Here is a 16820-nt window from a genome sequence, read left to right on the forward strand (position 1 = left end):
GCAGGGAACCTCGTCTGCTTCCATGACACTCCCCTGCTCACAAACTCACCGATTCTCCAAATCCTTCTTCCTGATCTTTCAGAGAGTCCACTCCCACATCACATGGCCTTTCTGGTGTCTGCTCCCACCAGTCCCCTTGCTAAGCCTACAGCCCAGCCACATGGGACCTGCCTGTCCCCCAAAGCCCTCAGGATGGTCCCCTTTTGTGCCTTTGCTCGTGCTGTTCCTTCTACTCCTGTCAAAATCAAATCTGTCCTTTGCTATCCAACTCCCATGTCCCTGCCTCCACGGACTTTTTGATCTCCCAACAAGAAGGAATCCTCCCCTTCTCTTGGCTCCTGTCCTATTTAATCAATCTTCTCTTACACCGGTTTACCAGGGGGCTCAGTGGTAAAGAATTCACCTGCAATGCAGAGACACAGGAGTTGTGGGTTGATCCCTGCGTTGGGAAGATCCCCTGGAGGAGGAAACGGCAATCCACTCCAGCATTCTTGCCTGGGAAATCCCATGGACAGGGAGCCTGGTGGGCTACAGTCCATGGGGTCGCAAAGAGTCAGACACGACTTAGTGAACAGGTCAATCACATACAGGGTGCGGCCCTTCCTGTCTCATGTCAGAGCTGTTTGGTGTGATCATTTCTCTCCTATATACTGCTGTGCTGTATTCCACTCATCTCTGCATCTCTCACAGGGACTTGCTGTCATTAGACCCTCAGTCAGTACCCTGGACAGTTGTATCTGCAGGTGTTCAGGAGCCCTGATTCCTGTGAAAGGCACAGCCACCTCCAGTATTCAGGGACATGCTCCTTCCTCTGTGACCCTAAGACAAATCAAGTCAGGAGATCAGACTTCTGCCACTTTCACTGGCTGAGGGAAAACACCCGTAAGGCTCTGCGTTACTCCCTTAGGAATTTTACAGATTTATAATGAGTTTTTACAAATGGGCTGCCTACTGCTCAGTCATAGCAAGCCCTCACTACTCTCAGGCTTACTCCACTCAAAAAAGTGGTGGGCAGTCCAGCAGGCACCTACGATTTCTGGCAGGGACTTCCAGTGGACTTTTAGAGATGCATAAGCCAAACAATGGGCTTCCCTGGTGGCTCAGAGGTTAAAGTGTCTGCCTCCAATGCGGGATACCCGGGTTCAATCCCTGGGTTGGGAAGATCCCTTGGAGAAGGAAATGGTAACCCACTCCAGTATTCTTGCCTGGAGAATCCCATGGATGGAGAAGCCTGGTAGGCTACAGTCCACAGGAGTGGAGCAAAGAGTCGGACATGACTGAGCGACTTCACTTTCACTAAGCCAAACAAAGACCTACTAAGAGTGAAAACTCTTGAGATGAACCACCGGTGAGAAAATGATAATAACTATTTCTGGAGCCATAACCTGTCCTGAGAGCTTCATGCCCTAGCAGAGGCACCAACCAAACCCTTGTGTGTGTGTGTGTGTGTGTGTGTGTGTGTGTGTGTGTAAGTGCCTCTTGGTTGCTTTCATTGGTAGTTCTGACTTGCCAGGGAGATGTCAGTCTCTGAGGAAAGACTATACTACCTTAGAATGACCCTCAGCATGTCTGGGCAAGTCATAGCTGTGCACTCAGGAAATACCTCTTAATTGATGAAGAATTAAAAGGAACTCCTGAATAAAGGTGTATAACTTGAATCAGACATGTAAAGCAGTTGGATTTTTTACCTGTTGATATATGGAGACCTCTCAGAATAACAGATCTTCCTGAGGAACAACCTGCTATGTCTGCGTTCAGCTGGTTCCTGTGACCTTGGTCATTATCTCCAGCTGTTAGCTTTTAGGTGCGCTGTACCCATGCTTGGGTGAGAATCGTACCTAGGTAAACTGCAACTCCAGGTAAGATGCAATTTCCATTTTTGCAAGATCATGAGCAATACCGTCCTCATCCCTAAAAAAGAGACCATCCCCACCTAGACAAGTGCACTTAGCAAAGGCTACACAAAATGAGGATATCTGAGGTGTACGATGTCTGAGAGTTGATCTTTATTTTTTTAAGAAGTATAAAATATTCAACATAAAATGCAACCCAACTCTTTCCCTTACTCCTTCTCTCTGGCAGATTTATGACAATGCGGCAATTACGGTGCTTTAACAAGACGGCAAAGAGAGTAAATGGCTCCTCAGTGGAGAAAGCACAGGAAAAATGATTCTTTTTGTCCTGTCTATAAAGGACTCAAGTGAGAGGGTCCACCCACTCCATACAACAGGAGATATTCCATGGGAAAATAATCCCCATTAAAGCTACTTCTTAGACCTAAAAGCTTTTTAAAAAGGCATGATGGCAGCTTTATAAGAGTCCTTCTCCCTCTGATCTCTGCTTTACCAGCACTCACCCTTATCTGAGTCTCCTCCTGGGCACACAGATTACCCTCCCCAGCCGGGTGGTCAGATGGGTGTGGCCAGTCCTGGCCAATGAGCTGTGAGAGGAAGGGATGCGTGCCACTTCCTGGCTGAAGAACAGACCAGCAGGTATGAGTTCTCCACGTGCCCCACTGCTTGTCACAGCAATTCAGGAGGATGAACCTTAGAAACACTGCAGCTACGATGAAGAAGCATCGGTCCACCCCTTGCCAACCCTCAGAAGAGATGTAGCTTGAATACAGTGTAAACCTGTGTTGCATTACAGTGAGATTTAGAGAGCTGTTTACGCCTGTCTCATAATCTCATTATGACACATCCTCTCCTTAACAGAAGCCACTGAGTAGGCAGTGACTCTGGAATTGAAGTTCTGATGCTAAAATGATCCCAAGTTGTAAACTTAAGGGAAGAAGCCTATTTGCCATCCTTATGTCCTACTCCTTCCAAGGGGATTCATGCACTCTTTCCATAGGTCAGCAATTTAGTCTGCCTAGGATGTCTCCATGGAGAAAAAGATAGAACTAAGTGGCTGATTCAACACTAGTCAATTCTGAGTGGGGGCCTTACTCAGAAGTGATGCTCAAAATTCTCCAATCCAGGCTTCAACAGTACATGAACTGAGAAGTTCCAGATGTTCAAGCTGGATTTAGAAATGGCAGAGGAACCAGAGATCAAATTGCCAACATCCGTTGGATCATCAAAAAAGCAAGAAAGTTCCAAAAAAACATCTACTATTTTATTAACTACACAAAAGCCTTTGACTGTGTAGATCACAATAAACTGTGGGAAATTCTGAAAGAGATGGGAATACCAGACCACCTGACCTGTCTCCTGAGAAATCTGTATGCAGGTCAAGAAGCAACAGTTAGAAATGGACGTGGAACAACAGACTGGTTCCAAGTTGGGAAAGGAGTATGTCAAGGCTGTATATTGTGACCCTGCTTATTTAACTTATATGCAGAGTACATCGTGAGAAATGTTGGACTGGCTGAAGCACAAGCTGGAATCAAGACTGCCGGGAGAAATATCAATAACCTCACATATGCAGATGACACCATCCTTATGGCAGAAAGTGAAGAAGAACTAAAGAGCCTCTTGATGAAAGTGAAAAAGGAGAGTGAAGAAGCTGGCTTAAAACTCAACATTCAGAAAACTATGATCATGGCATCTGATCACATCACTTCATGGCAAATAGATAGGGAAACAGTGGAAACAGTGCAGATGGTGACTGCAGCCATGAAACTGAAAGATGCTTGCTCCTTGGAAGGAAAGTTATGACCAACCCAGACAGCATATTAAAAAACAGAGACATTACTTTGCCAACAAAGGTCTGTCTAGTCAAGGCTATGGTTTTTCTAGTAGTCATGTATGAATGTGAGAGTCAAGGCTATGGTTTTTCTAGTAGTCATGTATGAATGTGAGAGTTGGACTATAAAGAAAGCTGAGCACCAAAGAAAACAACTTTTTCTGAGAGACATAACCAAATCTCCGGGAGTTGGTAATGGACAGGGAGGCCTGGCGTGCTGTAGTCCACGGGGTTGCAAAGAGTCAGACATGACTGAGCGACTGAACTGAACTGAACTGAGTCATATTCCAAAAGGATGCTGCCTGATATCTTACTTGAAGCAATTGTTCTTTGTGACCCACAATCCAGAGAGCTTGTTACCTAAAGCTGTTAGAATTCAGACATTCGAGCCATGACTAAGACTCTCTACTTAGTCTCCTTTCTAAAATCATCTTACTCTTTCTTCACACAAAGACATCACTTTGCCAACAAAGGTCCATAGAGTCAAAGCTATGGTTTTCCCAGTAGTCATGTATAGATGTGAGAATTGGACCTTAAAGAAGGCTGAGTGCCAAAGAACTGATGCTTTCAAACTGTGGTACTGGAAAAGACTCTTGATAGTCCCTTAAACTGCAAGGAGATCAAACCAGTCCATCCTAAAGGAAGTCAGTCCTGAAAATTCATTGGAAGGATTGATGCTGAAGATGAAGCTCCAATACTATGGCCACATGATGTGAAGAGCCAACTCATTGAAAAAGACCCTGATGTGGGAAAAGATTGAGGGCAGGAGGAGAAGTGTACGACAGAGGATGAGATGGTTGGGTGGCATCATCGACTCAATGCACATGAATTTGAGTAAACTCTGGGAGATAGTTCAGCCTGGCATGCTGCAGTCCATGGGGTTGGAAAGAGTTGGACACGATTGAGCAACTGAAAAACAACTTTTTCTGAGAGACATACCCAAGGTGAGGTGAAGCCAGGGTAGAACGAGTCACATTTGGCACATGTAGCTCCAACATGAAAGCTTAGGGCCTGGCTGTCCTGTGGGAGGAGGAGAATCTTCTATTCCTTCCTACTCTTTACCTGCAGCCCTCTGCTCTCCCCAGGATGCCATGAGCCATGCAGGGGAGGACTAACCTTCACTGAGGGCTGCCTGCTGTGAGGCTAGTGCATACTAGCAGTTCTATAGGCATCAGTTCACTCAATCTTTACAGTACCCCGAGGAGGCAGATACTACTTTATTTTTACAAGTGAGGAATCATCAAGTACAGAGAGGCTAAAGTGAAGTTGCTCAGTTGTGTTCCACTCTTTGCGACCCCATGAACTGTAGCCTACCAGGTTCCTCTGTCCATGGGTTTCTCCAGGCAAGAATATTGGAGTGGGTTGCCATTTCCTTCTCCAGGGGATCTTCCCGACCCAGGGATTGAACGCGGGTCTCCCGCATTGCAGGCAGACGCTTTACCCTTTGAGCCACAGACAGACTAAGAATCCAGTAAATCATTCCAGTAAATCTGGAAATGTTTGACTCCAGAGCCCATACTTGATCCAATATGTGATAAAAGAAAACAAATCTTATTGCTTGCTAATATCTTTGCTGTAAGAGAAAAAGATTTAATATTACTGATATGAAGTCATTTAATGTAGGGGTAACAACAGGAGCTTCAAAGAGACTTTAGTTTGAGGCTTGGCTCCATTTGTTGTTGTTGTTCAGTCGCTGAGTTGTGTCTGGCTCTTTGAGACCCCATGGACTGCAGCACGCCAGGCTTTCCTTTCACTGTCTCCCGGAGCTTGCGCAAACTCATGTCCATTGAGTCTGTGATGCCATCTAATCATCTTGTCCTCTGTCGTTCCCTTCTCCTCCTGCCTTCAATCTTTCCCAGAATCAGGGTCTTTTCTAATGAATTGGCCCTTCGCATCAAGTGGTCAAAGTATTGGAGCTTCAGTTTCAGCATCAGTCCTTCCAATGAATATTCAGGACTGATTTCCTTTAGGATTGACTGGTTTGATCTCCTTATAGTCAAAGGGACTCTTCAAGAGTCTTCTCCAACACCACAGTTCAAAAGTATCAATTCTTCAGCACTCAGACTTCTTTATGGTCCAGCTCTGACATCCATACATGACTACTGAGAAAACCATAGCTTTGACTATATGGACATTTGTTGGCAAAGCAATGTCTCTGCTTTTTAATATGCATAATTTTTTTAAAACCTGTGAATCCTTATATGAGTGATTCAGTCTCTTTTTTCTCATCTGTAAGGTGAGATTTTACAGGATAAATCCTATGTGATTTACTTCATCTTTCAGTGAGAACTTAGTGAGATTATACTATAAAGTGATTAACAGACCCTGACAGATGGTAAATGTCAAAAAATGTTCTTAGCATTATTCTCAGTGATTTATCATTATGTCCTCCATGTCTAATTATCAGGGGCAAACTTAAAACTGACTGTTTTATTTTAAAGTTGGCTGCTTGGATAATGTCTATTTTACAAAAAATATTTCCTGCCAAATAAATGTCAAGTTTACTAAGATATAAAACCATTGTTAACTGCTCCATTTAGGGATTTTTCCATATGTCTGTATCATTCAGTTTCATTTGGATATACTACAGCCAAATGCATGTCTTACACTGCTTCAGAAAAACATTTAAAGTGTGGCCCTGAGGGCTCATCCATTGTTTCATTAAAAGTAAAAATAAAAAGGTCAAACTTGCTCCTTAACCTCACCAAAAGCATGTAGGATTACAATGACCCCTGTTCTTTGAGATGACTAAGAATCACCATCAAAAGAGAAATCATCTATTAGAAGGACAAACTGCCAACTGGAAAAGGGGAAAAACAAGCCTCAGCTACCCAGGGTCAACGTGAAATGTTAAGTCAATGTATTAGTCAGTGTTATCCAGAGAAACAGAACCAACAGGGGTGTTTGGGTGTGTATGTGTGAGTGTGTGAGTGTGTGAGTGTGTGTGTGTGTGTGTGTGTGTGTGTGTATGTGCCTGTGCACATTTATTTCTATATCTATCTATCTATCTATCCATTCAGGGTGAGGTGGGGACAGATTTAGTTTAAGAAATTGGTTCATGTGATGGTGGAGACAGGCAAGTCCAAAATCTGTAGGGTTTGGACAGGCTGAAGACACAGGGAAGAGCTGCAGTCTGAGTCTGAAGGCAGTCCTTTGCCAGAATTCCTTTTTGCTAGACAGAGGTCCATCTGTTTCTAGGAACGCCTTTTGCAGTTGGATGAGGCCCCACCCTCATTATGGAGGATGATCAGTCTTCCTAAAAGACTGATCTCACCTAAAAAAAAAACCATCACAGAAACATCTAGAATAATGTTTCACCAAATATCATGGCCTAGACAAACACAAAATTACTCATTACAGGAAGTCATGCTCCCTTTTGAGCTAGGGTGTTCCCATCTATGAAATCACGTGCATCTTATATCAAACAAGTACATCTCAATAACCATGCAAAGGTCCATCTGGCTATCTGAAGAGAAGGAAGATAAAGGGGTTTACTATTCCCCAATCACTCTACCAGATGTGCTATAACTTGAGTTTGTCCTCAGCTTCTTTTACTACTGCTATAATCTACACCATATTTCTAAACTCCTTGGACTAATATGCTGAAGCAAAGACATATGCAGATGTTTACAAAAACAAGGAGACAGAAAAGGGAAAGTTCATATTTTTTTAGTGGCTATTCCAGAGATTCTCAACCATCCATCTCCATAGCCTTCAATATAATGGTCTTTTACGTTCATTTAACATGTGTTTGAATTTTTCTCCCAGACCTTAATGTCTGAAAACAGCTATGTGATGGGCAGAACTGTTCCCTTTATCTATGACTAGTTGTTAGAGTTCAAGTGCAGGCTGAAGACTGAACAGCAGACACTGCAGACTGTGTGATGAGATACAATGAGAACACCACTGCTAGGCTGTGAGGATGAAGGGAGACATTGAATGGAAATGTGAGGATTTGAGCTCACTTTCTTCCATTTAGTCTCCCAGGTCATTCCCTACCCTTCCCCACCCTGCTCTGTGCCCTGGGAAACTGACCTCTGATGTAGGCTTTGGCCACTGGTAGTGGTGGGGTGCTCAGCCAGCGGGGAGCAGTGGTGAGAAAGGGGAGAGATGGGGAAAGACAGGTCTGGGTATTTATCGGAGGCTCCCTCCCTAAGAGGTTACACTGGGCTGTGTCCCTTGACCTGGGTCATTGCTCCTCTCAGCCAGTCTCTCTGCAGGGCTCCTGAAAGACAATCAGGGCCCTTCAGATTTGGGCATCTACTCCTCAGTGTTCTGAGCCCTGGCATCCTGCCCCATCCAGGAAGAGGGGCTGCTCTCTTCCCAGGCCACAACTTGTGACTAGTCCATTTGTCAAAGGCTCTAATTAAAAAAGATACACGCACCCCTATGTTCACAGCAGTACTATTCACAACAGCTGAGATACAGAGACAACCTAAATGTCCATCAAGGGATGAATGGATAGTGAAGATGTGGTACATATATCCAATGGAATATTACTCAGCCATAAAAAAGAATGCAATAATGCCATTTTGCAGCAACATCAATGCAACTAGAGATTATCATACTAAGTGAAGTAAGTCAGAAAGAAAAAGACAAATACCATATGACATCACTTATATGTGGAATCTAAAATATGGCCCAAATGAACCTATCTATGAAACAGAAATAGACTTATAGATATTGCCTTGTGGTTGCCAAGGTAACAGAGGAATGGACTGGGAGTTTGGGACTAGTAAATGCAAGCTAATAGATATAGAATGGATAAAAAGAAATATCCTACTGTATAAAACAGAGAACCACATTCAGTATCCTGGGATAAACCATTATGGAAAAGAATACTAAAAAAACAGAAATATGTGTGTAACTGAGTCACTCTGCTGTAGAGCAGAAATTAACACAACATATTTCAATAAGAACATTAATTTTTTTAAAAGCTCTTCTAATTACCTAATTTGAATATGCTATCTGTTGCCTTCTGGAACTGACTGACAAGGTATCAAACAAGTTGTTATTTTTTCCTTTTTTTGGAAGAGTTGGGATTTTAAAAAGTCTCTAAAACATTTCTGAGTTTTTGCAAACCATAACTTACCAATTATGTTTTGATGTTATTCAACACTCATTAAGCATCCATGCAATCATTTCCTCCATAAATCCAAAGCCCATCACAGATGTTCTTTACCACATCATGAAAATTTTATAATCCTTTATCTCATTTTGAGGAAATTAAGTGCTGAATTCAGTGAATAATTAAACAATTTAGTCGAGTATCATTTCTCTGCTCCTTGAAATGTTTTTTAAGCTAGCTTTCATCCTATTTTTGTTATTGTCCTTTTTCATCGTTTTCAGTCTGGTGAGTCACCTAAATTCTTTTGGGAATAAGGAGAAAATCCATCCTAATTAGTAATCTTTCAAAATAAACATCAAGCCAGGATCAGCATTAAGACTACAGGAAAGACCAAGAAACCCAGGTGCACGAGGGTTCACTTGAGAAGAAGCCTCAGAAGCAAGAGGCAGAGTGCCAGGAGGAAAACAGGTCCCACCCAACCAGCACCTGGGTCTGGACAGCAAATCCAGCTCTCCACCCATTAGAAGCAACCCCACCCCCTGGATACTGTTTCTGTTTCTTCAAGTCCCTGTGGGGTTTAACAGACATTTAGAAACAGCCCAAACTTACTCTTGGTGTGGGGCTCCTGTCTTGGTCAGCAGAGTCAGCACAAAAAACATAAAAATCACAAAGACTGCAAGGCCAACCCAAAATCCAATCACAATGGAATCTGTAAGACAGTTAACACTGGGATTAGTATTTCATAGCAACATAAAATTTAAACATTCAAGGAATCTGTGCTTTTTGATACATGAAATGAGAGAGGATGGTCACAGTCTTCTGAGACAACCTTGAACTATCGGACAACAGGGAACAGTTAATACAAGGAATGAGGGAAGAGTCCATGTCTGCAGGCTCCTGACTCAGGTAACACTCGGAGATGCCAGCCTTCCTGACTCTTGGTTCTACATCCCGATGGAAGAATTTAAGACGGAATCAGGCTGTCTAAGTCCTCAAGACTGAAGTGTCTTGAGTTAGAAAATCCAATTTTTAGCAGAAACTACAGGATGAAGCTTAAAATGACATCTGATTAAACTCAACCCAGTTTTGTTTTTTCACTCATGTTCATGCTGGCATAACTCACGTCTTCACTACATCCTTCAAAGAACATACAAATGGCCTCCTGAGTGCTCTTCTGCCTTCGGTCTTTGCCTGGGCCTCATTTCTAATAGAATCTGCTTTATCGTACCTCTGATAATATTGCTCTTTCACAAAAAATACTTCAACAAAAATAGAATTGACCTTTTCCACATGAGAACAGATTCAATATACAAAGCACTTTTACAATATCTGGCATCTGAGAAGAAGGTAGCTCACATTTGCAGTCTATGATGCTAAAGCTGAAACTCCAGTACTTTGGCCACCTCATGCGAAGAGTTGACTCACTGGAAAAGAATCTGATGCTGGGAGGGATTGGGGGCAGGAGGAGAAGGGGACGACAGAGGATGAGATGGCTGGATGGTATCACTGACTCAATGGACGTGAGTCTGAGTGAACTCTGGGAGTTGGTGATGGACAGGGAGGCCTGGCGTGCTGCGATTCATGGGGTCGCAAAGAGTCGGACACGACTGAGCGACTGATCTGATCTGATCTGATCTGATTGTTTAATTGGTCATTTTCTCCCAGTTGATCCTTACTTTAAAACTCATGCTTCCAACCAGTCTAGGCGACACTGTATTCCTGTATTTGCCTGAACCCTTAGGCATAGTTTCTTAATACTCACACCTTTTCAGGGGCCCATACCTTCACCTGGCTGGAGCAACTTTCCCCAAACTGGAGATAATGAAAGTCTATCCCTCATTCAAAGCGCATTCCCTACATCAACTCCTTCAGAAAGCCTAATCTCCCCAAATGATGTGCCTGCTCCCTCCTGTGAACCCCATGATTTTTCTGTCTGTGCTTCTCTACACAGGTCCCTCCTTGATCCTATCACAGGTAATAGTCACTAGTGTGTGTCTCTCACATGGGGCTGAGACTGAGCTGTCTACACAACCTGGCACATTCATCATAAGGTCTTAAGTTTGGGGGAAGCAACGGGGTTAAACTATTTTACATTTTCTGATCTATTCAAAGAAGTTTACCTACATGGCAATACAGTGAGGATGCCTAGCAATTTTTAAAAAGGTGAACAGAACTTATACACTAAATGTGTTTAAATACAAAGCATTATTCTAATTGAATTATGTGTATATAGCACTTTTTCTAATATGAAGAAGTCAGATTAGCAAGTTGCTTTGCATAATTCTTACTTTTATTCTAAATATACTATTGCCTAGAGGGTAACAACCTTTATTTAACGACATTTTAAAAAATTATTTATTTTTAATTGAAGGATAATTGCTTTATAATATTGTGTTAGTTTCTGCCATACATCAACATGAATCAGCTATAAGTATACATATTTCCCCTCCTTCTTGATTCTCCCTCCCACCACCTACCCCTTCCCGCCCCTTAAGTTGTTACAGAGCCCCAGTTCATTCAATGGCATTTATTCAGTACTCTGGATGCAAAACCAATTTATCTTGCCCAGGGTTAAGAGTGCCTGAGAAACAGGAATTGTAGACTTTACCTTAAAAACTAATGGAAATGAAGCCTAACAAGACATAAGGACAAATACCAAAAAACACATGTGTACAAAAGCAATTAACATGTAACAATAGCATCTCAGTTATGGGGGCACAGACTGCAAAGCATCATTTTGCAGATAAATGACAGCTCAGCCTCCTCTACTTCATCAACTGCCTGAATAGCAAAAGCCAATTCTAAAATGACCTGCCAGCGTTATGTAAGTCCTCGGTTGAGAATTTAGTCATGTTGATTCATTTTCAAATCTGTTTACTAGGGAGGGGTTCGCATGAGGACAGCTCTCACACTGCCAATGGTGGCTGGATCCCCATGTGTCCTCCAGCCCCCTAGCCTAGGGTGGTCACAGGTAGAGGAGTGTGCCTTTAACCCAGCCCAGTCCCTTACCCCGGCTTTCTAGTGACCCAGGGAGCTGATCAAAAAGCAACAATAACGTGGGACCCGAGAGGGTCTCAGCCCTCAGCAAAGTCGTCACGAGAGAGAGGAGAGTGGGAATGAGGAGAGCTGTGGTTAGAATTTTAGAATCCCCATGGTCCAGTGGCATTTTCACGCATTCTCTTGATAATGTGGAATCCACGTTTCTCATGACAATATGCTTTAAGTAGCTTTGCTTACTCACATTTTCCCCCAGAGGAAATTCTGCTTCCTCAGATTATCTCTGTTAATTCTCCTCTACCTCATCCTCTGACACGCGGCCCAAGCCCAGATAACTTTCTCACTCTGAGCCCCTTTCAGAGAATTTCAGAGAGCTCCATCTCATTCCAGGAACAACCAAACTCTCTTGAAGTTTTATTTCTATGTCATTTCATGGCCACAAGCATTTCAGTGAAAAGAGGAATACAGAGCCTCTGGTCTTCCCCAGAGTACCCTTTCTCAGGAGGAAGTCAGAACAGAGGTTTACATACAGTGAGTGGGGGCTCCAAGAAACCTGGTTGGTTAAGGAAAAGCCTTCCACGGGGGTTTCTAATACAGCCAAACAGCTACTTCTGTCCTGTCTAGAGACTGAGCTACTTAGAGACCATTACAGCAAGAGAGTACAGTAAGAGAAAACTGCCCAGGGGAATTCCAGATAGAATGCATCATAATAAAATAACTGTCCCTTTGTCTGACCTCTAGTGAAAGGAATCAAACAAGAGAGCTGACAGCTGCACGGTTTTCACTGCTATGATCTGTTTTTCCATACATTATGTTCTCCAATCTAGGGGAGGATGAGAGTAACTATCCCATCCCATTCCCCCCACCCCCACCACCAGTCAGAATGGCCATCATTAAAAGTTTACAAACAATAAATACCAGAAACGGTGTGGAGAAAGGGAACCTTTCTACACTGCTGGTGAGAATGCATAGCCACTATGAAGTTGGAGTGGCTTAACCTCCACTTAAGTATGGAGGTTCCTTAAAAAACTAAAAATAGAGCTACCATATGATCCAGCAATCCCACTCCTGGGCAAATATCCAGAGAAAACCATGGTTTGAAAGAATACATGCACCCCAATATTCAACTGCAGCACTGTTTACAACAGCCAAGACGTGGAAGCAAACTCAGTGTCCATTAACAGATGAATGGATAAAGATGTGGTACATATACACAACGGAATATTACTCAGCCATTAAAAAGAATGCAATAATGTGATGATCATACTAAGTGAAGTAAGTCAGAGAAAGACAAATATTGTAATGGTTATACATGAAATATAAAAAAAAATGATACAAATTAACTTATTTATAAAACAGAAACAGACTTACAGACTGAGAAAACAAACTGATGGTTACCAAAAGAGAAAGGAGGAGGGGAGGGGTAAATTGGGAGTTTGGGATTAACATACACTCACTACTGTGTATAACATAGATAACCAACAAAGACCTACTGTACAGCACAGGGAACTCTGCTAAATATCTTGTAGTAATGTAAATGGAAAAAGAATTTGAAAAGCAACAGGTATCTGTGTAACTGAATCACTTTGATGGTCATCTGAAACTAACACAAAATTGCGTTAGGTTGGCCAAGAAGTTTGTTTTTGGCCAAACTCTTTGCAGCCCCATGGACTGTAGCCTGCCAGGCTTCTCTGTCCACAGGGATTCTTCAGGCCAGAATACTAGAGTGGGTTGCCATGCCCTCCTCCAGGGGATCTTCCCAACCTAGGGACTGAACCCAGGTCTCCTGCATTGCAGGCAGATTCTTTACCATCTGAGCCACCAGGGAAGCCCAAGAATACTGGAGTGGGTCGCCTATCCCTTCTCCAGGGGAACTTCCCAACCAAGGAATTGAATTGGGTTGATTTGGTACCAGCTGAGCTACCAGGGAAGCCCAAATCAGCTATAGTCCAATATAATAAAAAATTTTAAAAAAGAATATATTGTGACCTTTCCATCTCGTGGTTGTATGAAAAGCAAGGGTTACTGCTTAATTTGAAAGACAGGGCTCAGGACACCAGAGCAAGCACTGTCCTCATACCGATTCTGGTTCCTAAGGTGTTAGGATCAGTTCTGTGGTATGGACTACTCCTTGCAAGGAGTCAACAGTGGGCTTCCAGCACTTGTGTCTGCTGTGCTCACAATCACAGGTCTTACTGCAAACCATGGGGCATTTTCTGTAATGTTCTTCCCCAGGTATCTTATAGCTCAATCTCTCACTTCCTTTAGGCATTTTTTCATATTTCTCCTTCTCAGGAAGGCCTTCCATGGCCGTTCTATCTATACTTTCACCTCCACACTTCACACCTCCTTTCCCTACTTTATCTTTTATCACCATCTGGCATAGTTTGTCTATTTGTTTACTATCTGTCTCTCTGAGTAGAATGCAAGATCCATAAGAGACGGGCTTTTTTCTTTTCTGTTCACTGCTGTACCTCCATTACTTAACATGGGGCTGCACGCAAAGGAGACACAGATGTAAAGAACAGACTTTTGGACTCAGTGGGAGAAGGTGAGGGTGGGGTGATTTGAGAGAACAGCACTGAAACATGTACGTTACCATATGTAAATGGATGACCAGTGCAAGTTTGATGCATAAAGAAGGGCACCCAAAACTGGCACTCTGGGACAACCCAGAAGGATAGTGTGGGGAGGAACACAGGAGGGGGATTCAGGATGGAGGGGATGCATGTGTACCTGTGGGCGATTCATGTTGATGTATGGCAAAAGCCATCACAATATTGGAAAGCAATTATCCTTCAATTAAATTTATTAACAAAAATAGTGCTGCAAATAACAGGTGCTCAATAAATACGTATAGAATGAATGGATGAATGAATGTCCATTTTTCTGGTACCAAATGTATGTCAGATACAGGTCCACTTCAGATAGTTATAAAGTTTATTACCAGATTCGAAACTGAAGGCAAAAGGAGAATTTACAATGATCATCAGAGGTTGTTTCTCAGATGAAAGACCCTATAGAGATAGGATCTTAATTTCAGCAGGCAGGAGAACTTAGTCTAACTAGAGATGTAACTATTGTTGCTAAGAACAACCCATCACAGGTAAAGTAAAAAGATAACTGTTATGGTCTCTCCTATCTTCCTAAACGCTTCTCCTTGAAGTGACTGATTTTCATTCTTTTCAACTTGCACCTAATTGGCTTTGAATTTTTCTCAGCAAAATAAGGAGATGCACATGAAGCCCAGAATAACAGCTTTTTAAAATGGAAGACACTAATCCTAAAGGTACACAGTACAATAATTGACTTATTTTCCTGTATGTCTTGGAGTTTGTTCTGGAAGCTAAGAGCCTCTAATCAGATCTCTTATATCAAAATAGTAAAGACTTACCTAGGAATTTCTGTTTTTTGCCTAAAATGAATGCTAACACTGACAAAAAGCTCTCCTTCTTAATGGTATAGTAAGTAAAATGTGTAAGTAATGCCTACATTTCTGCCTATATTTTGCAGGAATTTTTTCCAGCTATAATCATCTCTAAATGTAATATGCCCCAAAGAGATTTTCAACTTCCCTGGAAATGCCCCAACCAAAATTACAGCAGTATTGTCCTTTAAACTAAGAAAAAGAGGCAGAAGCAAAATGACACAAAAATAAAATCTGTGTCATGAAGTTATAAAAACTTAGATTACAGGAAAACATATGGTGATTTGCCCAGTCAATTGCCCCTCAATTAATTTTAATTAAGGATTTAATTAAAATCCTTAACAGCAAGTATCCTTACCCACAGACTGTTCCAGAAAAATAACGGATTAAAGAATCAAAGCAAATTAAGGAGGGTGATTCACACCCTGACAGCAATAGCCCTCCATCAGATAATGGATGAGAGTACATCCTAACAGATTACACGTGCTTTTCTTTTACTTCCATAAGAACTACTGAGCAGAAAATAACAACAAAGGAGTGTGTGAAAGCATTTGATTATTACTATTCACTTCAGGGGTAAAGGATATGTGATTTAGTTAATGCTTTTTAAGGAACAAAAATAGAAAGCTCCTGATATAGGAAATTTTTAACTCCAAACCCTTTACAACCCCATCGATGGAGACCAGAAGGCAGGAACCAGCCAGCTATCACTGCCCCTGTCCCTCTAATGGTCCAGGAGTTGCTCAACCACAGCCACCAGCAATCAGCAGCATCCAGACCCTCAGGACCTACAGGTGAAGCCAGGCTCTTGTGGTCCTTCCTGCAATCAGGGGTGAGGAAAAGTCTAAAACTTAATTAGCTGGAACTGGGGGTCGACCAAGATGGAGGCTTGGGAGGCTCCTGTGGTCCCCTCTTCCCACAGACACATGGAATATATGGCTACATATGGAGCAGTTCCCTCTGAAAGAGTTCCAGAAGCTAGCTGAATGACTCCTACACATCTGACAAATGAGAAAGTACCCACCTTCAAATCAGTAAGAAAGGCTGAGTCATCTCCTGCCATTAACCCCACCCCCAGCAGAGCATCATGCAATCAGAGGTAAGCCCCAATTCTCATCCTCCCTGAGGAAGGATCTGGACCACACATCTGGAGCCCCACTGGAGGCAGTTCAAGATAGCAGTGTAAGAAGGTCCCAAATTCACCTTCTCCTAGGGACATACAACTACAACTACACAGGGATACTTTCCTCAGAAAAGACCTGAAAACTGAACAATCAGAGCCTCTATGACAAAGGATAAAAAGACAGCACTGAGACAGTTAGCAGAGGCAGAAACACAGTCTCACCAAAAAAAAAAAACAAACAAACAAACAGAAAAAAACTCCATCCTAGGTGCAGCAATCCACAATTGGGAGAGATCTCAAAAATACAGAACTCTTCTCTAAGGTGAGAGGGGTCTGAGTTCCATCAAAAGCATCCCAGATCGCCGATCCTGCCTAGGAAAAACAAGCCCCCAAAATGGTTGACTTTAAAAAACCAATGGGTGTTACTTTCAGGAAAAACAGAGCTCTGTAGGGAATGGAGAATATGTTTAAAGGGCTCGTGCACAGACTCCCTCACCCGGGGACCTAGTACAAAACAC

General features: G+C 42.6%; 1 protein-coding gene across 6 annotated transcripts in view; it reads right to left on the reverse strand.

Annotated features, from left to right (window-relative positions):
• MRAP2 (melanocortin 2 receptor accessory protein 2) overlaps window positions 1-16820 on the reverse strand; it is a 63634-nt gene that overhangs the window by 14566 nt on the left and 32248 nt on the right. For all 6 annotated transcript variants that reach the window (NM_001099393.1, XM_005200924.5, XM_024996857.2 and 3 more), the window contains one exon: window positions 9365-9464. In NM_001099393.1, the coding sequence (NP_001092863.1) occupies window positions 9365-9464 (100 nt within the window). The remainder of the gene's footprint in view (window positions 1-9364; window positions 9465-16820) is intronic.

The sequence above is a fragment of the Bos taurus genome, chromosome 9 (assembly GCF_002263795.3).
Source record: "Bos taurus isolate L1 Dominette 01449 registration number 42190680 breed Hereford chromosome 9, ARS-UCD2.0, whole genome shotgun sequence".
Lineage (NCBI taxonomy): Eukaryota > Metazoa > Chordata > Mammalia > Artiodactyla > Bovidae > Bos > Bos taurus.